Raw genomic sequence first — 24,651 nt, 5'->3', positions numbered from 1 at the left:
ACCAAGATCAAAGATCTATTAAGGTAAATGAAGATTTTGGATAAGAAATAGAGGCTGCTCTATTAATTTCATTCAACAACATAATCTGTGTTACAATGAAAAATGAGTCCCTATTTATAGATAGCTACCTGCCTAGGAATCATCGAAATTATAATAAAATAATAAGGAAATAAAATAAATAAAAGGCTGGCACATGGTGGGGGACAACCACTAACAAAATTGAGCAATAGAAAGAGCACACATAAAGCTTCTAGAAATATTCCTTTTGCAACCGGACCCACAAACTGTTAGGAATAACGTTGTCACACGCCCCTCTTTTTGTCTTTATCACAGCTGTCATCCACCTTCTCTTATTGGGTCCACCAGACACGTGACAATCTTTATTATTCAGAAACAAACTTTATTGAGGCAACTGGAGAGTGACATCTGGACTTCCACTGGAGACTTAAATCTGGAGCATTCATTAGTAGACTTAACTGGTGGATCACTACTGGTAACATCTGGAGACCCTTGCCACTGGAGTAATGTTATAACTGGTAACTGGGCTGGTTCAGTAAATAATTGTTTAAAATGGGAGACAACTGGCATAATGAACATTGCTTGTTCTGGTGGCATTATCTGGCCAGTTTTCTCCATTTCACTTAACTTCTTCAGTTCAGTTGGATCCTCCAGTTCACTCGATTTCTCCAGTTCAGTGAACCTGGTAATTTCTGTATCAGTTTGGCTGATTTTTCTGTCGCTAATGCTTGGGACATGATTCGTCCTAGGAATATGCATGTTCAATGGTACGCGGCTGTTTGGCATGCTCGGTGTATTGCAAAACATGTTTGCCATTTATGGCTTGTAATGAAACAAAAGTTGAAGACTCAATATTTGCTTAGGCCATGGGATGTGGCGCACTTGTATACGTTAAGCCCTTTGTTATGTTCATTGTGTGGGATGCAAGCTGATTCACATGCCCATTTATTATTTGAATGCTCTTATTCTTCTCAAGTTTGGAATGGGATCTGTTCATATGCATGTATTCCGATCACAGCTTTGGCTTGGGATACTATTATTAAAGATGTTATTCTTTTGGCCAGAAAGTAGAATGTTGAAAGCCTTGCAACTCGATTAGTTCTTGCTGCCAGTACCTACTTTAACTGGCAGGAAAGAAATGAACGTCTTTTTTCATCATCAACAAAGAAATGATTTGCTCAACATCATATTCAGGTGATTGCTTCAACTGTTCGCCTAAAGCTCATAACTTTTTAGTTCAAGCAGAATAATAGAATTGAGCACCTATATGATATTTGGAAGCTACCAGCTAATTTAATCAATTGGTTGGGCATTTTTATTACCGTTTGTATGTTTCGTCATTTGTATTTTAGTTGCTAGAGTTTGGGGTATCATGTAGACTGGCTTGTCGGTTTACATGTTTTTTTTTGGTTTCTTTGCATGTCTTTGTACTAGTCATATTGGCACTCAGTCAGTATGCCTGAACTTTATTTGTTGGTATATAAAGCTAACTAGGGGTGCCGCCCTTTTACTGGGAAAAAATAGTCTTTACTTTATATTTACCTTATTGTATAAGTTATCTGATGAGTTATCTGATGAATTACCTGGTATACTATCCACGGGAACTGCCTACAGTCGAATCCAGTGAACGTATTGAAAAGAACTCACCATCGACATTGAGGTGTGTTCAGGTGTACCATCAAGTTGTGACTTACAATGTCATCATGAGAAACACATCTCTTTGCAGTTGTAAACATATCATAGGGTTGTTTAATGTTATTTGCAATTGTTGAACACGATTTCCATATTTGATCAATGATCCACATTTCTTGGAATTACTAAAATGTTTTTGTCTTTTATATTGATCATTTGGTAATTTTTTATATAAGTTCGAAATAAATTTATTTGATTGTTATTTGATTTATGAAAAGGTCAATTGGTGTATAATTAAGCTAAAATCACTAGAGTTGGAGAGAAAATAGAGATAGTGATTTTAAGCAATTGAACTCATTTTGAGTGTGTAATCGTTTATGATAGAAAGATCTAGCTAGAGGATTATCATCTCTTAATGCTTAATTGTTTGGGTAGAAATTATTGACAAGAGTGATAACTACACTTTTGCAATTAAAAATTTGAGTATAACGAGAGTTCATTTTTGTTAGAAATCCAAAATAGTGATAAATTGTAATTTAGAATTAGAGGTCTTACTTGTAGTTAAGTCATAGGTGTATGATTACTAAGGTTGAGGAGATAATTGTGATAATGAGCATAATTGTATAGTTAGACTATAAATACCCCTCATAACCTTAGGAATCGTAACTTTTGTAAGCCTTTTCCCACATTTATCCTAATCATTCCATTCCACTCTCACTCTCTCTCTAAAAAACACACACTAAAACACCAAGAACACACACACATCCTATCCACCGTTGAATCTGTGAATTTGGTGCTGAAATCGTGTTATCACATGTGGTATCAGAGAAAAACATCATTCTGACATCGATCCATTACTGAATTCGATTACAGATTCATCAAAAATTCAAAATCAAAACCGTTTCTCTTCACGATATTTTTTCTTCATTTTTCGGCTATCAAATCTCATAAAATCATAGTTTTTTTGTTCACCAATAGATTCGTGATAGCTTAAAACATAATCCTGTCAAGTTTCAAGTTCCAATTCGAACTAAATCTCGAGTTTGAATTTTGGCATTTTGGCGCAATTTTTGGGTTTCGAATCTGTTGTGTTTTGTGTTGAATTTTGTTCGTAGATTTGTAGCAGAAGTGAAAACGAGCATTTTGCAAGTTATTTCAAGTCCTAACTCCAAGTAATTTAGAAAATATTGAAGTTTTTAGAAGTTATTAATGGAGTTTATGAAGATATCAGATTTAATGATGAAGGAGATGATGCCAGGACGATCATCACTAGGACGACCCTCCTCAGAATCGTCTTAGTGCTTGAGACTTCAAATTTCATTCTTTGAGCTTTGTGGCTTGTAGGACGATCTTCTCAAGATCGTTCTGACAAGTGTTTGTGTGTTGAGAAGTGTTTGTTGTGGCTAACTAATCCTTACAGATTGGTTTGGTCAATTCAAAGTGTTTTAACTTTGAAGATATTAAGACAGAAAGCTAGGACGATCTTGACAAGATCGTCTCAGCTCACTGACCCTAGGACGATCTTGAACAAGATCGTCTTAGTTTCTCTTTGAAAGTTAGTGTGTTGTGGTTTGTACATTCGAAGTTGTTGTGATTGGGAATCACACTCTTCTTGGGTAACTGATCTCATATATTGGTTTTGCTCAATTTCATTCCTTCCAATACATACTAACACTCTGTCCATTTTTCTTCAAAATACTTAGAATTTTTCTTCAAAATCTCAAGAACCCAGAACGATCCTCCAAGATAGTCTCATTTTCAAAATTCAAAACGATCCTTTTCAAGATCATTTCATTTTTCATTATTCAAAAATCCAAAAACAAACCTCAATTTCAAGTTCATTTCATACTTAACCAAATTCCACTCAAATTCTCCAAGACGATCATCATCAAAATCGTCTTAATTCTTCTTTTACTCTAGGACGATCTTCTAGGACGATCTTACCTATAACGATCTTCAATCAAGATCGTTTCATTTCCTGTTTTCTTCAACTCTCAATTCAATTCAAGTTTCAAATAAAATCATTCTCATGGCTTCTCGTGAAGCATTGGCATTGGGTTCAGATACAAGACCTCCAGTTCTCTACCGTGGTTCCTATGGACTATGGAAGAAAAGATTTATGGACTATGTGGAATGTCAACCAAATGGTCACCTGCTTAAAGATTCCATCCTTAATGGACTTGCAGTTCATCGCCATCCTACTACCGATGCAATACTCACTCTTGATCTTTTGAATGCTGAACAAAAAGATAGAATAACTGCAGATAACAGAGCTAGATCATGCTTGTACAAAGCACTACCAGATGAAATCTATGGCTCTGTTGATTCTTATGATACAGCTAAGGAAATATGGGATGAGGTGGCAAGACAAATGGAAGCATCTGACGTGACTTCAACAATAAGATTGACAAATGTGTTGGCTGAGTTTGACAACTTCAGCAAATTGCCAAATCAATCTCTAGAGGCTGTCTACTGTAGGTTTTGCAATGTCATAAATGAACTTAGGAAGAACAATGTCAAGAAATCAGAGATTGAGTTAAACATCAAATTCATCAAAGCGCTTGGTCCAGAATGGGAAGATTTTAGAACACAAATTAAGCAACATCAAAATTTGACCAAGTTCACCATCCATAATCTTCATGAATCTTTCAAACTCAATGAACATCAAGTTCTAAACAAAGCTTCATCAATCAAAATGCCAGAAGTTGTGTTTGCTGATCCTTTGGCGTTGATTGTTGAAAAGAAGGTTTCTGAAGCTCTTAAGAGGCAAATGGTAGTTGTTTCTTCATTTGATGAGGAGGGAGATGATGTGATGGCTTCAAGAGATGGTGTTTCAGATGAACTATATCAAGCTCTTGCCACAATAACAAAGCATTTCAAGAAGAAATTTTACAAAGCAAAGCCAACAAACAAAAATCTCCGCACTTCTTCTACAAGTGCATTTCCCAAGAAAGATCACTATCATCCTAAGAGTTATGGGCAAGGTGAAGCAAGTGGATCAAAGCATGGTGAGAAGAAGGAAGCTATTGAGAAACAAGTTGTTGAGAAGGGTAAAGCATCAGACAAAAAGTGCTACAATTGTGGAATACCAGGTCATTTTGCTATTGATTGCAAGCAACCTCGGAAGCGGAACTATGAGTGCTACAAGCAGAAGATGTTGTTAGCCAAACAAGTGGAGGCCGGTCATGCATTGCTTGCTGAAGATGACAAATGGCTATTGCTCTCCGATGATGAAGATGAAGATCTCTCTGCTAATGTTTGCTTTATGGCGAGGTTGGCCAAGGACAAGGTTTTTGAAGCAGAAAGAACTGATGATGAGTACCCGGATGATAAGGTAAATCTCGACTCTACTTTTTCATCAATTAAGGATAAAGAGTCATGTAGATTAGCTTTGTCAAACTTGACAACTCATATTAAGTCTTTAGCCAACAAAAACAAAAAGTTGCAAAATAGTATTTCATTGTCTAAAAGTGAATTTTCAAAACTTCTTGAAGAACATTCAAAATTACTGGTTAAACAAGACTTTCAATCATATAAAGACCAATTGCTGGTTAAAGAATGTGAGTTGAATATCTCTCCTGATTCTAAGTTATTGAACAAATGTCATAATCTTGAAAAAACCAATCAAGATCTTGAAATTCAAAAGACCAATGAATGGCTTCGGGCAAATGCAAGACAAATGGATATTGATATTTTTAATAAAAAGCTTCAAGAAGCTAAACCAAACAATGTTGAACTCGAAAGAAAGATTTCCAACTTAAATCACACTTGTTTTCTAAAAGGCGTTGAGATTGAAAATCTTGAAAAACAAGTTGAGGAATTTAAAAAGAATATACTTTTCTATCAAGAGAAGTTATATAAAGTGGAACAAAACCCTCTTTTGGATTTCACTGCCTATTTTAACTAGTCAAAAATTGACAAAACGGATCTTCTTCTCGGGTTGGGATTTGAGAATATCACTCCATTACAAAAAGCCAAAGAGGAAATTGAACCTTTGTATGATGAAAAATTTCTTCGACTTGGTATGGTACAACAATTTATTCGTCCATTGGATAACGATTTTGAGACTGCTGAAGTTGAGAAAATACCTAAAGATGAATTTTTTTATTAATTATGATGCTATAAATGCTTCGTACAAATCTAAAGAATCTTCAATTTTTAAATTGGAAGAAATAGCATCAAATATTCAAAATCAAGAGTCCGTTGGTAATTCACCTAAACCAATTAAAATGTATGTTCCAACCACAATTTTGGAAAAACAAATAGAAGGTTTGCAACAAAAGGTGGAATCTCAAAAAAATGTAATTAATCACCTAAAGTCTCAATGTCCGAATTCAGAGGATGAATTTATTGTTGTTGATAATAAGAAAGTTTGTGTGAATGTTTCTACTCAAACTGACTTACGTTCTTTAGTAGACCATTCTACCCAGACTACTTGTATTTCATCTACCAATACCTCCACTCAGACCTTGACTAATTCTCTTGAGTGTACTTTTTAAAATGCTGCTACATTTATAGCTGATGATTATGTGCAATTTGATTTATCTGATGAAGAACTTGCGCATAGTTTAGTTTTGAGATGGTACTACTATAGGTTTTTCACATGTGATACTATTGATGAGTTAGTTGTTCACCCTAAACTTAGTACTAGAATAGGTGTTGATACTTCTACTCAAATTTCTTGTGAGACCAAAGATGTGTCAGTTCAAATTGACCTAATTTCTGAGACTACCCATGATGTGAAGTTGGACCCCAAGATTCCTGATTTTTCAAAAATTTCAAAAGAGGGAGAATATGTTTTTGATTCAGAAACTGAAAAAAAAAATTGAATCTACCAAAATAAAAGTTCAAACAAAAGAGGAATCTCAAAATCTTTTGTCCAAAGCTCCAACTTCATATTATTCAAAGAAACGAGTTAAGACCAAACTCGTCAAGACTGAACCAAAGACAGTTAAGATAGAAACAAAGACTCCTACCCTGGTGAAACGTGTCAAAAAGAAACAAGCTGAGACCACTTCCAAAACAAAGTACACCAAAGTGAAACTTCCGAAAGACTATCCTAATGTTTCTTCATCTAACTCTCAATCTAGGTCTTTACCTAAGGTATCTAAGTCTAGCTCAGTTTTGCTAACTAGGGATATATCTAATGGTGCAACTAGATATAGGGATAGATATGGATGGTTTTCTCATGATAAACCAAAGAAACAAGAAGTTTCCTCACCTCCAAAAGACTCTAAAAAGATGAAAATGTTCAAAAGTCCTTGTTCTAATCTTCTTAGTGTCAATTCAACAGGTGGAATGAGCATAATTAGTGATACTAAATGGGTAGCTAAGTCATTAGTACCTAAGTTCACTAATGTTGAGAAAAGGAAGAAAATGCAAAGGAGAAAGGCTGGTAGTAAGAAGAAGAATGCTTCTATTAATTCAAACAATTCATCTTTTAAGTCATCTTTGATAGACAATGTTAATGGTGCCAAGGCAAGGCCTTGTGTGATTGTAAACAATGTTAATTCCTGTTCTCGTGTGATTGATTCGAATGCTTGTAGACATGTTACTTTTAATTCATGTGTGAATGTTCATACTTTTTATCCAAATGTGCGTATTGATGATGTGCTTGTTAATGCTTATGCTGATTCTAAAGCATGTTTGAATGCAATTCCTAAGTTATATACCCTGCCTGTGTTAACTAACCACAAAGGACCCGTCTTCGAGTGGGTACCTAAAGTCGGTTAAATTTCTTTATTGCAGGAAATAACCATCTGTGTTTGGATACTCGATTCTGGGTGTTCAAAACACATGACTAGAAATAAAGCATTGCTCAAAAACTTTATCGAACGATTCATGGGAACGGTTCGATTTGGAAACAACAATTTCGCTCCTATCTTAGGTTATGGAGACATTGAACGCAATGGAATTGTCATCAAGAATGTTCACTATGTTGAAGGGTTAAGTCATAACTTGTTCAGTGTTGGACAATTCTGTGACAACAATCTTCAAGTTCTTTTTCGACAATCTCTTTGCAAAGTTCAAACTCTAGATGGAGTTGACATTCTTTGTGGTGACCGCGATGATAATCTTTTTACCGTCAATCTTGATGATAACCAACCAACCGATAATATTTGTCTCATTTCAAAGGCTACATCAAAGAATTCTTAGTTATGGCATAGAAGGCTTTCTCATCTGAATTTTCAAACAATCAATACTTTGGTCAACAAGCATCTTGTTGAAGGCTTGCCGGACTATAAGTATGAAAGTGAGCATATTTGTCCTTCTTATGCTGTTGGGAAGATTAAGCGAGCTTCTCATAAACCGAAGAAATCTCCAAATTCTTTAGCACCTCTTCATTTGCTTCACATGGATCTTTGTGGGCCGATGAAAGTACAAAGCCGAAATGGGAAAAGATACATCTTGGTTATTGTTGATGATTATTCAAGATATAATTGGGTCAAGTTTCTTGCATCCAAAGATGAAACAACTCAGATTTTGATTGATTTCATCAATTCTACTCAAGTAAATCTTCAACTTCCAGTTCGTTACATCCATTCGGATAACGGAACTGAGTTCAAGAATGCCGTCTTTGATGAGTTTTGTAAATCCAAAGGCATTACTCACCAATTTTCAGCGGTTCGTACCCCACAACAAAACGGTGTCGTTGAAAGGAGAAATCGAACGCTAGTGGAAGCAGCAAGGACAATGCTTGCTTATTCCAAGTTGTCATCCAATATGTGGGCTGAAGCTGTTGACACTGCTTGTCACACTCAAAATCGGTCTATCATCAATCAGCGTTTCGAGAAAACTCCTTATGAGGTTGTTAACAAACGAAAACCCAACATCAACTATTTTCACATATTTGGGTGTGTTTGTTACACTTTAAATGATCGGGAGAACCTTGGAAAATTTGAGAAGATAGGTGATGAAGGTTACGTTGTTGGTTATTCCAAGACATCAATTGCCTATCGAATCTACAATCGCCGAACAAACACAATTCAAGAAACAATGAATGTTTGGTTTGATGAGATGCCGGGCATGAGTTTTGAGCAAGAAAGTTTACGACCAACAAGTAATGATCCAAGTGATTTAAGTACTTCAACAAGGACTTCTACTTTATCATCAAAATTCAAGAAGTTTCCAACTCCAACAAGTGATGAATTAGATATTCTTTTTGAAGAATTCTACAATTCCAAACCGATTCATGATGAAGAACCTCAAGTCATCGTTGAACCAATTCCAAACAATGATCCAGTTCCTGACAACAATCATGAATCATCATCAAGTTCTTCTGAGCAAGGTGCTACATCTTCTAGTAGTAGTTCTTCATCCTCTTCTGATGATTCTTCTTCATCATCCTCTCCTGATAATTCTTCTCAAGTGAATGTTCAAGAACAACCTACTTGCTTTACTCAGACAACAAATCTATTGAACACTCCAAATGTATATGTGCCACTTGACTTTGATCATCCATCCTTTCAGGAAGCAGTTCTACCAAGCTATGATTCCATCTCTCAACAAAACTCAAGTTTTAATGATGATGATGTTGATATTCAAAAACAAGATCCTCTTCCTCATGATCGCAAACGGTCACGTATGCTGAAAGATCATCCTACTAATCAAATAATTGGAAATCCACAAGTCGGAGTAACTACTCGTAATTCAGTAAACGAGTGTCTTGTTGCACTTTCTCTCAGCAACATCGAACCCAAAATTGTCCCTGAAGCTCTTCGTGATCCAGAGTGGGTTAAGGCTATGCAAGAAGAACTCACACAATTTGAAAGACTGAAAGTATGGAGATTAGTTCCAAATCCGAGAAAAGCTGAGCCAATCGGAACAAAGTGGATATTAAAAAACAAAAAGGATGAGAATGGAGTGGTTGTAAGAAACAAAGCTCGACTTGCTGCAAAGGGTTATTGCCAACAACCTGATATTGACTTCGACGAAACTTTTGCTCCAGTTGCAAGAATGGAGGCCATTCGAATTTTCTTAGCATATGCCGCATCCCAAAACTTTACTGTGTTTCAAATGGATGTGAAAACTGCTTTCTTGAATGGTGACCTCAAAGAAGAAGTTTACGTTGAACAACCAGAAGGTTTTGTTGATCCTCAAAGACCAAACCATGTCTACAGGTTAGACAAGGCTCACTACGGTCTTAAGCAAGCACCCCGCGCATGGTATGACTCCTTCACTACTTTCTTACTAAGAGGTGGCTTTACCAAAGGCACAATTGACCCTACCTTGTTCATTCGCAAACAAGGTAAGCATGTTCTTCTTGTCCAAATATATGTTGATGACATTATTTTTTGATCAACCAGTCAAACATTTTGCCGAAACTTTTCATCTCTTATGGTTAATCATTTTGAAATGAGCATGATTGGGGAAATGAACTACATTTTGGGGCTTCAAATCAAACAATTACCAACTGGTATTTTTATATCACAAGGTAAATACATAAATGACATGTTGAAAAAGTTTGATATGACTTCATGTTCATCAATCTCTACCCCAATGGCTGCTCGAACAAACATAAATGCTGATAAAAATGGGAAACCATTTGACCAAAAGAGATATCGAAGTATGATTGGTTCATTGTTGTATATTACAACATCTCGCCCAGATATAATGTTTGCAACATGTATGTGTGCTAGGTATCAAGCTGCTCCAACTGATTTACATTTGCAAGCTGTGAAACGAATCTTTCGTTATCTGAAGGGTACACCCAATTTAGGTCTCTGGTATCCTAGGGATACTGGATTCAATCTAACTGCTTATTCAGATGCAGATCATGCAAGTTGTAAGCTTGATCACAAGAGCACTTCCGGTACTTTACAATTTTTAGGTGATAAAATTGTGAGTTGGTCTTCCAAGAAACAGAATTGTGTGTCACTATCAACCGCTGAAGCTGAATATGTGGTTGCGGCTAGTTGTTGTGCTCAAGTTTTAAGGATGAAAACTCAACTTACTGATTATGGTCTGAAATATGATCATATCCCTATTTATTGTGACTCTCAAAGTGCCATTGCTATTGCAGTCAACTCAGTCAATCACTCTCGATCAAAGCATATTGATGTTAGATATCATTTTCTCAAAGATCATATTGAGAAAGGTGACATCGAACTCTACTTTGTGGGAACTGACTATCAACTTGCAGATTTGTTCACCAAACCATTGGATGAAAAGAGGTTTAACTTTCTTATCTCCAAGCTTGGCATACTAAATCTTGAACCTTAAATTATTTTGTTCTTGATACATTCTAGAAAAATAAAATACAAAATTTGAAAAGATAAAAGCAAATACAAAAATAGAAAATCTTGAAAAACAAACAAAAAGATTTTTTCTTTCAAAATGGTTTACATATACAATGTATGTAACCCGGGCTTCATAGTTTTATTTATCTCAAAGAGGCTTACATATACTCTGGATGTAACCCACTTTTAAATGTTATATTTATGTTGAAATGTTTATACATTTTAAGATCCTTTTGTTGCTTGCTTTCAAATAAAGTTTTTTTTCCTTTCAAAAACTATCAATTGTTGATATGAGAAGCATATGATCGAACGCCTTTGTGTACTCCTTAGTTATCTCATCTTGAACAACTGATTGAGTTAAAGTTTGCTTAAATGTTTTATTGCATCCAACTTGTTGATGTAAGATGCGAAGGATTGAACGCTTTTGTGTACTCCCTAGCAGTCTTACTATGAATTATTGTTGTTCGAGAAAATTTTTTTAATTGAAAAATCTTGTTCACATTAGACTCTCAATTTTCCAAAAAATACCACAATAAAGATTTTACTCATTTTGATCTCACAAAACCAATTTTGGCTCCACCTTTCTATGGAAAACATTTTGATCTATTCTTGCATAAGATTAAGGGGGAGTTTGTGATTTCAAAATCTTTCAAAACTTCAAATGTGTTTTAAATTTTTTTTTTCCATACACACGTTTGATGATTTTCCAATGATTTTCAATCAAAAGAAGTTCGGTGATTAGTTTGGACATGAGCAATTAAGTTCTACTCAAAATTTACTCCATGAACTTCATCATCGCTGATAAGTTCTAACCCCGGAGTATTCACTTCTTTCATTAGATAGTGAAGGTATTTTAAGTGATGATTTTTTAAGTGCAAATAGGATGGAGGGAGTAAAGTCGAAAAGTGAGAGGTTAAGGTGATATGTTGTGAGAAAAGGGTTAAAAGAAATGATACCCTTCCATAAATTCTCAAATCGCCGGGTAAAACACGTTTCTATCGGATGTTATTTGTTGATATCTCGATATTGAAAAAGTTTTCATAGACCCAGTGAAGCGATGCACATCTTTACCTAACTACTCAAGTGTTTCTTAACAAATACTTGTTTCATTTCTCACGGAGATTTTCACATTTCTATTGACTCTTCATTTGGAAGATGTTAATATTGAACAAGGGCGACATTCTGCTCCATTCCCCGACTTCATTTGATCACGTTGTGTCTAGAGCTATCTTGATTGGTCATCAATTTGATCATTATTCATTTTAGGACACATTTGAGTCATATCTTTGTGATATAATTGCTTATCTTTGTGATATAGCCGGAACATTTGTAGTGATCTCTTTTGATATTCCACGATGATCAAATGGAAATCCTACCAATGCTAACATCTTTTCCAACGTTGAACGTAGGTCTCATAATTACATTTATGTGATTATTGAGTGAATGAGAAGTCTAACAGTGACCTCGGATTTTTTTTCTAAAAGTCTTTAAGGATAATAGATTGTGGTTATCGAACGCTTCAGCTGTACTAACCATGATTTATATTCTTTGAAGCAATCTCGTGGTTGAAAAGCCGCAGATCGAACTATGTTAGAGCATTGCTTGGTGCATGTCTCAATGATACATAGGAAATCCGAAAAATGTTATACATTTCTATCGGTCATTTCATTAATCCTTTTGATTTTTGAACATGTTAACGGATTATTCTTATCCTGTGTCATTTCTCATCTCACAAACACAAAAAACACCAACACCATACTATAACGTTTGTACCAACAACTTCAACCTTACATTTTAGTCACCTTTAGGATTTTTTAGGGTGGGCTAATGGTTTGGGTTGCTGTTTTGATGGTCACATTTCTCCATGTGCAATACATCTAGTTTTGGATTGTGTTATTTCGTTTAGCATTTTATCAATCAATGTTTGCATAATGACATTTGTTCCCAACTTTGTCATTATGAGGGGGAGAAAAAGATTATGATTAATTGGGGAAGAAATAAGAATAATTGATGCAGAAAAGTTATGGAGAAAAGTTTGTGTTTGAAACTGAAGTGAAAGAAATAAAATTGAAATTTAAAAATTTTGTACTTCAGGTCTCTTCAAGTTTACTCCAAATTTTTGCCCCCGAAATATGTTCTCATGAAAATCGAGCTATGGATTGTTCAGATTAACTTGTCAAAGATTTTCAAAACATTTCAGTCAATTGAGCTCAAATTTTTACTAGATTTTAGTTGATTGAGTTCTTGATTTTGAAAAAGAGGAAATCTAAATTGATTCCAAAGATAAGATTGAGACAGAAGATGAAAGGATATTCTCTCAAGATGGAACAAATGTTTAAAGATGCTCCAATATGGTTATATTCATGTATTGAGGGGTAGCATGATTACTTCATAAAAAACTTATCCAAACTTCATTCAAATGTTTACTCTCCAAAGTGTTCAAGTCAATGTGACAAAGATCAAAGCTACAAAAAGTTGAAAGATTGGTTAGAAGATTCATGACAAAGAAGTAAAGCTTCAAAAGAGTCTTCATCAACATGTTTCATTCAAGATCTTTAAGTCATACATTAACACTTGTACAAGTTCATGATACTTCCTTACCAAAGTTGAAATTCACTCAAGAATCAAAGATTGAAGAATCAAAGCCAAGTTTATACCTTCCGCATTTCAAAAGACAACTCTAATTCATGATTCAACAATCTTCAAAGATTCAAGACACACACACACACACTTTTTATTCTCTGTTCAAAAAGAACATTGAGAATCGCCTCATGATTTAACTTCAAGAAGTCCAAGACCAAGAATTGATTAAACATACTCATTGTCTTCACCACCAGGCTCATCAAATTCATTCCAACAAGACAAGATAACACGTACTTCATTCTTTACAATATATCACTAAGGGGGAGAATGTTAGAAATCCAAAATAGTGATAAATTGTAATTTAGAATTAGAGGACTTACTTGTAGTTAAGTCATAGGTGTATGATTACTAAGGTTGAGGAGCTAATTGTGATAATTAGCATAATTGTATAGTTAGACTATAAATACCCCTCATAACCTTAGGAATCATAACTTTTGTAAGCCTTTTCTCACATTTATCCTAATCATTTCATTCCACTCTCACTCTCTCTCTAAAAAACACACACTAAAACACCAAGAACACACACACACATCCTATCCACCGTTGAATCTGTGAATTCGGTGCTGAAATCGTGTTATTACAATTTTGATTACCTTTTTAAGTCTTTTAACATTGTGTGTGATATTATGACATTCTGATTGTTATGCAAGCTATTCCAAGTGGGCTCACTTTTAATATTAGTGCTCTACAAATACTCTTACAGATTAATTATTCGGAATAACTATCTTGAATTCCAATCTTAACCTACTATAAAATCAATGTTCGGAATAACTATCTTGAATTCCAATCTTAACCCACTATAAAATCAATGTGACAACACGATGACAAAAAAACCCCTTTTTTACTCTGAAGTACATTAAATTAATAATTTTTTTAAAAGTAAACTATATTACATACGAAAAGAGTATACTGCCTAGTAGTCAGTAAATAGGTGATTCGTGTTTTGAAATTTACACATTAGATTTACACAAGAATGAAGACTAGTTGCAATATCAAAAGAACATAATAATTTTAATAACAATATCAAATGAAGCCACGTTCTTTTTTCATCCAAAACTTCTTCATTCATATCCTGTAAAGTAATTTTTGGGTAAATTAAAATATTCAACAATATATAAAAATGATGAACCAACAATATTGATATTTTTTTCATTTAAAAGGATACACCAATACTTCTCTATTAATATCATGCATATTAGTATTAGTACTCATACTATAAGTCCTAACTCAAGATATGGTATTACTGAAGACACATTTATGTCAATGGTGAGTTCTTTCCAATAATTTCACTGGACTCGACTGAAGTCAGTGCCCGTGAACGATATACCAAGTTACTGGTAGGTTTACTTATTAAGTGTATTAAACAAGTAAATAAATGACAATGTAATATGAGTACAATTAAGTAAACTGGTGAGACCAATATGTATTTTTTTTAACGTATTTTATTTATTGGTGTCAAATAAAATACAAGGTTATTGTGGAACCAAGATAATACAAATATGTAAATATTCTAACAACCTCGAAATGCAAGACTTGGAAATTCTCTTAACAATCGAAAAACTTAAAGTTGTGAAATGTTTCTTTTTACAATTGAGATAATATTGCACAAGTTCACCAAGAGAGCAAAGTCAGGGTTTGCAAAGTAATTACTTCTTTGTTGTACAAAGACTTCTATTTATAGGCAAAGGAAGATATTAGGTATCAACTTTTCCGTAGAAATAAGGTTGAGAGCATTTATGGAATTGAAGATAATTCCTTAACATGCTTGTTTAAAGTAAGGTATAAAGTCACTCTAGAAGTGACATGTCTTACTTTATACCAGCCACCCTTTACACACCTTGTACTCTAAGCACAGACAAAGTGTATGGTCCTGATAAAATAGTGTAAAGGTAAAAAGTTTTTCTCGTAATCAGTGTAAAGCATTGTAAGTACTTTACACTAGTAAAACCTCTACTTCTGGCCCACGTAAAACATTCACTAGCCTTCGAGCCATGAATTTTTTCTTCCTTCCATTTGTTGTCTTTGACTTCAACTGGAATGTCTTCAGTTCTTGTCAAATCTTGAATAGAGTTGAAGCTCCAGTTAACTATACAATGTTCACTGGATTTCATATTATTTCGGAAAAATGTTTTGGACTCTAGTTTTGCACTGGAGTGAGTTCAGTTTTCTCGACTAACAAATTCCTCCTATTTTTCCTAAAATAATAAAAGTCTTTCAAGTTCTTATCTATACAATATTTACACTTGGAAGACCTGTTTTGACTAAGTCTATTTGATTTTCTTCGGTAAAAGGCCGTCACCCTGATTATATTATATAGATCAATAAAAACAGACAATCTAGTTGAATACTAGATTGGCATTATATCCGATGCAATTTGTGCAACATCCAAATAAATAGGTACCTCCTATGCCTATACATTACAAATAAAAAAATTACAAAAATTAGCGAACATGAGTAATATAAGAAGGCAAATCCCATGTTAAGTCTTCCCGCCTTCTTGACTTCTTGAAACGAAAAGTAAAAAGCTTCAAGCGTACAGTATGAGTAATAGGAGCAGCTAGTTGATCTGGTGACATCTTCTTTTGAGCAAATAATCTTGAATTTCATTCGCGCCAAATGTACTATAGAAGCAGCCAAGAGAAGCTCTGTGACAACATTCTTAATCGAGTTTTTATGTGCAAAGGACAACATATCCAAGACTATATCATCCCAACATACCGAGTTAACCAAAAATTGAGCTTTAACATGAACTGTATGCCAAACCTGTTCAGAGAATACACATTCAAGGAATAGATGTTTATGAGAATCAGAAGTTGATGTACATAACGAGTACAAAAAATCATCCTGATTCGTGCAAGCCATAACATACCATGACCTTAAGACATCATGTGTCTTTAGCTTCTAAAGTACCGCCAGCCATAAAATAAAGGAATGCTTCGAGATACACAGGAAAAGATGCTAAAATTGTAGTTAGCAGTCTCACGGATAAACGTCATACCAAATGTTTATCGTGGAGATCTAAATCATCCATATTGTACTTTGGATGTTCCTCTTCCACATAGGTATTTCAAGTATGTCAAAGATCCTCGTGCATCAAGTCTACAAGAACTCATCCTCAATTGGACATTTGATGAGGAGAAGGAGAAGAGGCTCTTCATGATGAAGAGACTTGATGGATGTGAGTACCTTGTGCCTAACATTGAAGCTTTTAATTCAATGCCCAAGGCAGACTTCTATGGTCTTGCAGGGCTTAATCTTATTGGTAATCACAACCATCCGAAGTTGTTTGAGAGCTGGATCAAGAATGACAATCATCTCAAGCAGAGTGGAGAGTCAGATCCTAGAAAGTTCATGTTCAGACCAACTCCGAGAAAGAAGCGTGTCACCCAAGGAACAAATGGCGAAGAGATCATTGTTAGATTCATTAACAAGATCAAGAATGTTCGTAGGGTTCCTTTGAAGAAGTGGCCGCAAAACATGCTTGGTGACATGGAGTATTGGAAAGTAGATTACTTTAGTGCAGCCGCTATTGTTATGTCAATAATAGCAACTGGGCACAAAGAGTTGCTTAGAGTCTACGATCCACTTGAGCTTATTAATCTATCAAGAAAGGACTTGAAGAGATTACATAGGCATCAGCTAAGAAGCTCGCAACTCCTTGTAGGCATAAAGGGTGTCTATAAAAGGATGGTGAAGTTTTGTATGGCTGAGTATCTCCATGCTGACAGTCGAAGATTCTTTGATGAAATACCTAGACGGGTACGAGCAAGGGTTCCAGCAGGAGTTGAACAAAACATGGTTCCTCCAATTGTTGAGCCAAATGCAGAAGCAGGGGTTCCAGCAGGAGTTGAACAAAATATGGTTCCTCCAATTGTTGAGCCAAGTGCAGAAGCAGGGGTTCCATCAGGAGTTGAACAAAGTATGGTTCCTCCAGCCGTTTAGCCAAGTGTAGAAGTTGGGGTTCGAGCAAGGGAAGGTCAAAGTGTTGATATTCTTGCAGCAGTTGAGCCAAGCACTTCAGTACCAGTACCTTAGACTGACGTTCCTGATGACAGAGTTTTTGGGCCACCACTTAGGATGACATATGAAGACTTGAAGACCATATCTAGATGCTGATGTCAATGGGGAGACTAGTGCATGATTCTCAGTGACATGAGCATTCTAGATATGTGAAGTATATTTGTTTATATATTCAAGTCTTGTAATTTTCATGTAATTACCGTTTGTCAATAATATTACATTGGTATATTGTTGATCCAATTGGGATCCTTTTATGTTTATATGTTTGTTTATTATTTGTATTTTGCAGGTTTTAGACATAACATGTAAAGAGTCATTAAGTTAATAGTGTTTCTGCATTTAACAACAGTTGAGTCATTGACTTAATCTACTTCCAAAGGGAAGTTAAGATAATTGTGTTTCTGCGTATTAACAGCAGGATGAACATTATATTAAATATACACTTCCAATAGGTAATATAGACGACGTTGTTTCTGCGTATTCACAAAAGTAGAAATGTTGTCGAAAGCTAATGTTAGTTCTGCGTATATTTACAGCAGTTAAAACATTAGTGAGTTAATGTCGGTTCTGCATCTTGACAGCAGTAAAGACATTCACTCTGAGTGTAATGTCGGTTCTGCGTCTTGACAGCAGTAAAGACATTAAGTCAATATATCCTAAGTGTTATTTGAGGGTTCTTAGGAATGGGCAAAAGTTTGCTTGTTCAAATAAGAACACTCAAATGGTCATTCGAGAGTTTCTAAGAAACAAGCAAAAGTATGCTTGTTCATAAGAACTCTCAAATGGTTTGAGAGTTTCTGTGGAAACATGCAAAAGTATGCTTGACCACAAGAACTCTAAAACAGTTTGCGTGTTTTGGGAAACGCACAAACCGACCAAAGGCCTAGAGAAACACGCGTGTTACTGGCCGCGCCTATATATATGGGTGTGTGTTCATGCGTGTTTCAACAAGAGTGTAGAGAGATAAACGAGAAAATCTTAGAGAGAGAAAACTAAGAACACACATAGTCTTGTCTTGTGGGTGATACTCGTCTCGTGCACAAACCGCAAACACACACCCGGCCCCCGAACGGCTCGTAGACTGCAGATTACCACGTGTTTGTTAAGGTGCGTCCGGAGAGCCATTCCCCCGAGTCTTTATATTCACGCAAATAGATATACATATATATATATTGTTATATATATCATCTAAAGGTTGATATAAAAACCGTGGGTTATCTCGAGGAATTTTCGCACCTCGACATATCCTTAAGTCAATCTCGGTGCGATAGTAATATAAGACCCGAGGGACTTACAGTGGTTATAATATTGATCGGGGTAACCATTTACCCAGAAATCTATCAACAACCGGGAAAACTAAACGCTTACCAAAAAAATAATCAGCAAGAGTATTGCTAAATCGATCATTTACCTCTCTAACTGATTCTTTTGGAAGAACACCATTCACACCATCTCTTACTTTCGTTGCTTCGAGTTTTCTAAAATTTTTTTGTTCTTCTCTAGAACTTTTTGTAGCTTATCAGTATAGGAAGTTTTCCCTTCATGCACCCGTTGCTTCTATCATTTACCTCTCTAACTGGTTCATCAGAATGAACTTTGTGTACATCATTGATAACAGCTTCATCAAACGAGACTTTAGATCGATTCAAGTCAACTTGTGAAGGCAGCGGCTTATCTTACATCTCATCCACGACGTTGGTTTGTTTCTCAACTTGGGGTTGTTGATAAGATGCTGCTAAAGACTCCTCCTTGGTATTCACCTTCTCGCTTTGGCCTGCACCACTCTTGTCTTTATATTACTTGTCTTTTAAAGGAGTTTCCTTAGTCGTATAAAAACCACTACCTTTATTGACAATAAGAACACCGTCACTATTCTTTGTTGGTATGTTAGCAGGTTGCACCACCACCTCTGATTTCTTTTTAGTTGAACCCTTCTTTGTGTTTTTCAATATAAGATCTAATCGGTTAAGCATTACCTTTACCACCAATTCTTTTGATTCTACCCGCTGACCAACTGTTAATGTTTGTGGATTTTTGAGTATGCGAACCCTCCATAACTTTTTCACACCATGTTTCACTAAAGAGCACGAGACACCAAAACCCAACAATAATGAAAGACGAAAACTCTAAAATCCTAGAAAACCCCAATTTCAAAAAAAAATCACCTTAAATAGCAGTTGAACACAAATCACCTTAAATAGCAAGGACTGTAATTATTTTTGAAAAAGTTCTTTTCCGATGTTCCTCCCTAATGGCGACCTGCTCTCTTCACCTTTTCTAGCCCTAACTTCGTGATTTCTAGCTACTTATGGTGATTATTTGTGGTCATTGTATCTCTTTTGGTGATCTGATCATAGGTAGTTGTTGTTCTTAGTTTAGATTTCGTGTTTTTAGGGTTTTTTCTTTGCTTTTCTGGTCGCCAAAACCCTAATTCGTTTTTTCCTTTTTCTGATTGATTAACAAGCTTGTGGTTGCGGCTAACTCGATTTGTCCAGCTAGATCAATTGAGCTTATTAATTGATTAAAAGATCTGATTAACATTTTAGGGTTTTCTAGGGTTAGGGTTTGTTTCTTTTCGCTGAACCAATTCTTAATATAGTCACTTTAATTGTTGCTCGTGTTTATTCGTGTGCATGTCTTATTCATGGTAATTTAGTTATGGAGGGATCGAATGCTTTAAAAAACACCACTTTAGGTGGTGGTCTAGCGAGTAAGATTAAGAAAATAGATGGGAAAGGACCTGTTCGCAGGATTCTCAGAAACCCTAATACGAGTACAACTGGATCAAGGGTGGGGACGACAACTGTTGCTACTAATGTTGTTAATGATCAGCCATCGGGTGGTGGTATCCCTACCACTAACAAAACTCCTGGAGCTGCTCCGGTTGCAACGACTATTTCGATGGCTGGACAAGATGGAACACAAGAAAAAGCTCCTGCTCATTCAACAATGCCACCTATACGAAGTAGTGTTGTTAATGATCCAGTAGCTAGTTCATTGGATTCTGTTATAGATAAAGGAAAAAATGTGAATGTAGAGACAGTAAAGGAGTACGAAAAATATGGATATCCTCTACACATGCCCGAGGTTAAAAAGAATGTACAGGAGAAATGTGTCCAACCTGAACACAATTCAGGGCCAAGTTCGTATGCAAAAGTGGTGGAGGCTCAAAACACAACTTCTAAGGTAAATTTCAGGCATATTAATGTTGACAGTTCTACTGATGATCTTGATATAGTTATACTTTTAGAAGCTATCAAGAAAACTGTTGATCGATATATGAATACATTATATGGGTATTTTCTTGGTAAACGTATAACTTACCCCATTGTTGAAAACTTTGTGAAGAACTCATGGAAGAAATATGGTCTGACACGTGTGATGATGAACTCAAAAGGTTTTTTCTTTTTTAAGTTTGGATCGAAGGATGGTATGGACAAATTATTTGAGGATGGCCCATGGCTAATTCGCAATTCACCACTCATATTAAAACCATGGTCACCTACAATTGATCTTAAGAAGGAGGGTCTTTTCTCTATCCCTATATGGGTGAAATTACATGATGTTCCATTAGTTGTGTTTTCTGATGATGGGCTTAGTATGCTAGCTTCTAAAATAGGTATTCCAAAAATGCTAGATACATATACAACAGCTATGTGTACCGAGTCTTGGGGCAGGAGTAGTTTTGCGCGAGCAATGATCGAAATACAAGTTGATAAAGAGTTAAAAGAGTCTCTTAATATTGCAATTCCACCTATGGACGGTGGGGGACACACAAAGTCTGGAGTAACATTGGAATATGAGTGGAAGCCTCCCCGGTGTGTTTCTTGTTGTATTTTTGGGCATGATGATGCTCAATGCCCTAAACAAGTGAAAGTTGTTTCCAAGGAACCTGCCAAATCGAGTGATGATGGGTTTCAAGTAGTAAAAGGGCGTAGAGAGAAGAAAGGCTTTCCAATGAAAAAACAAGCTCCGACAAAAATTTATAGACTAGTGGTGAAAAATGACAAGCAACCTGATCATTCCAAGAGTGATAAGGCTGCTGGTTCTTCTACCTCGTCAGTGAAAACTAGTAACCCGTATGATTTTCTTTCTGATTATGGTGATGGGGCCAATAATGAGCGGGTTTCAGATCCTCAAAAAGCTAGATTAGAGTCTGTTTTAGAATCTGGGGAAGCATCTGATGATGAAAATGTGGAACTGGTCTATGATGAAACTGAAAATACTAAGTTTATGGCATCAGCGACTACTCCCACAACTACTCATAATGAAGGAACAGAAAATATAAAAACTACTACTGAGGGGGCAAGCATTCCCGGTCAAAAAGGTTCCAATGGGTAGTGTTGCAGCGTAGAATATAAGAGGATTGAACCGTCCTCTAAAGCAAAAAGAGGTTAATCAAGTGGTTACGGAAAATCGCTTAAATATTTGTGCAATTATGGAATCTCATGTTGATGTTTCTTGGTTATTTAATATCTGTAAAATGATTTGCAAGTCTTGGGATTGGACGTCGAATGGTAATTTGTGTTCAAAAGGAACACGAATCATTGTTGGATGGAATACGGATATAGTTGATCTTATGGTTCTTTCTCAAACTGACCAAGCCATGCACATGCAGATTAATTTCATAGTCGATAAGAAGGTCCTTTTTTGTTCATTCATTTACGCTCATAATCATTACAAGAACAGGAGAGCCTTATGGAATAACCTATTTATGCACCATAATTTTGTTCGTGATAACCCATGGGCAGTATTAGGTGATTTCAATACATCTCTTAACTTGGAAGATCAATTTGCTGGTTCTTCTACGATCAATATTGGAATGCGTGAATTCAAGGATTGTGTTGTGCAAATAGAGGTTATGGATGTGAATAGTTCTGGCCTACACTATACTTGGAGTCAGAAACCAAAGAAGGGTGTGGGTATTTTGAAGAAGATTGATAGAATTATGGCTAATAACCAATTTATAACTGAATACCCGTCTTCTTTTGCCATCTTCCATCCATATCGTGTATCAGATCACTCACTGTGTATCCTAAAACTTCCAAGTGTTTCTCGTGACCGTCCGAAGCCATTTAAGTTTGCTAATTTCCTAGTTCATAAATCTGGTTTCAAGGATGAGGTGGAGAAAGGGTGGAAAACTGAGGTTGATGGTCATAATATGTTTAAAGTTGTGAAGAAGCTTCGAATGATGAAAACTCCCATGCGAAACCTGATTACAAAACAAGGAAATATTCATCAAAAAGTAATAGTTCTGCGCAACCAACTTGATGCATTCCAACGTGATATTGATGCGGATCCGTCTAATTCTGTATTACGTCAACAAGAATCAGAGTGTTTAAATAATTACAAGAATGCATTACTGGATGAGGAGCGGTTTCTAAAGCAAAAGTCCAAAGTAGAATGGCTACAGGTTGGTGATGCTAACTCTTCTTATTTTCATAACTCTGTTAAAGCAAAAAATCATAGGAGTCGTATTGAGATGATCACAGATGCTAATGGAGTAACGTATGAAGGGGGGAGGTGCAATCTGTTTTTGTTAATCATTACACGAATTTCTTGGGTTTGGAGGGCAGCTCGAACCATCTACCTACGCAGGGGCTCTTTACTAAAAAGATATTTGTTGCTATCCATTCTGGAAGCGAGAGTTATTGGATTTTCTTTCATTAATGAGTTGTATGCTGCTGATCCAGACTTTTCTGATCGTCTCACTGAAGCTCACCAGAAAGGACCATATGTTGTTCAGGATGGTTTCTTGTTTAAAAATAGTAAGTTGTGTATTCCATGAGGTTCCATCAGAGATTTACTAATAAGGGTGACACATGGAGGAGGTTTGGCTGGCCATTTTGGCATTAACAAGACTAGAGAGATCCTCACTGAACACTTCTACTGGCCGAGTTTACTGAAGGATATTCAGAATATCATCAGTCGGTGTCCAACTTGTCACCAGGCGAAGGCAACTTTTCACAAGGGTTTATATACTCCTCTTCCAGTTCCAAGTCAACCATGGGAAGATCTTAGCATGGATTTTATTGCTGCACTACCCAGAGCCAAAGGGGAAAAAATTCAGTAATGGTGGTTGTTGATCCTTTTTCAAAGATGGCTCATTTTATTACTTGCAATACTACAAATGATGCTTCAGCAGTGGCAAACTTATTTTTCAAGGAAATTATTCGTCTACATGAATTCCAAAGACTATTGTTTCAGATAGAGATGTCAAGTTTCTGAGTTATTTCTGGAAGACATTATGGAGATTGATGGGATGTTCAATATGTCTCATCATCCTGAAACTGATGGAAAAACTGAAGTCGCAAATCGTACGATTGGAATGCTGTTGAGAACACTGGTGAAAAAAGACTTTGAAAGATTAGGATCTGAAGCTTGCTCATGCAGAGTTTGCTTTCAACAGAGCTCCTAATTATTCCACTATTAAATCGCCCTTTGAAATTTGTTATTGTGTCAATCCTTTGACTCCTATTGATTTGATTCCATTTTCGATTGAACCAAAGGCCAGTATTGAAGCTGAGACTAGAGTAAAGGAAATCAAAAAAATTCACCAAGAAGTGAAGGACAGAATTGAGAAAGCTAATGCAGATTACAAGGCAAGAGCAAACAAGTCTAGAAAACAGCCCACTTTTGCTCCAGGTGATCTAGTCTGGGTACATCTGAGAAAAGAAAGATTTCCATGAAAAAGAAAGAACAAATCAATGCCCAGAGCTGAAGGACCATTCAAGATTCTGGAGAGATTTGGTGATAATGCTTACAAGGTTGAGTTACCTGGAGATATGTTAGTTTCAAGTATTTTTAATGTGGGTGATCTGATGCCTTATCTGGAGGATGAGTACCTCGAAGACTTGAGGACAAGTCTTTCTTTAGAAGGGGAGATTGATGCATAAATGTCCAGGTTCATTGAACTGGAGAAAACAAATGAACTAGAGAACCCAATTGAACTGAAGAAGTTAAGTGAAGTGGAGAGAACTGGCCAGATAATGCCACCAGAACAAGTGATGTTCATTCTACCAGTTGTCGCGCATTTTAGACAAGTATTTACTGAACGAGTCCAGTCACCAGTAGTAACACTTCTCCAGTGGCAAGAGTC

At 35.9% G+C, this 24,651-nt stretch overlaps 1 protein-coding gene across 3 annotated transcripts in view; it reads right to left on the bottom strand.

Moving 5' to 3' along the window:
- Positions 1 to 14,354: 14,354 nt before the first annotated feature.
- Positions 14,355 to 24,651, bottom strand: part of LOC122590735 (EG45-like domain containing protein) — a 31,540-nt gene continuing 21,243 nt past the window's right edge. For 2 of the 3 annotated variants that reach the window (XM_043762911.1, XM_043762910.1), the window contains exon 3: positions 15,822 to 16,295. In XM_043762911.1, coding sequence (XP_043618846.1) covers positions 16,232 to 16,295 — 64 coding nt within the window. In that variant the 3' untranslated portion in view covers positions 15,822 to 16,231. Of the gene's footprint in view, positions 14,605 to 15,821; positions 16,296 to 24,651 lie in introns of those variants that run through there. The other variant, XM_043762912.1, reaches the window with a different exon arrangement.

Source organism: Erigeron canadensis, chromosome 3 (genome assembly GCF_010389155.1).
Source record: "Erigeron canadensis isolate Cc75 chromosome 3, C_canadensis_v1, whole genome shotgun sequence".
In the NCBI taxonomy this organism is placed as follows: Eukaryota; Viridiplantae; Streptophyta; class Magnoliopsida; order Asterales; family Asteraceae; genus Erigeron; species Erigeron canadensis.
This window is presented reverse-complemented; position numbering and strand designations above follow the sequence as displayed.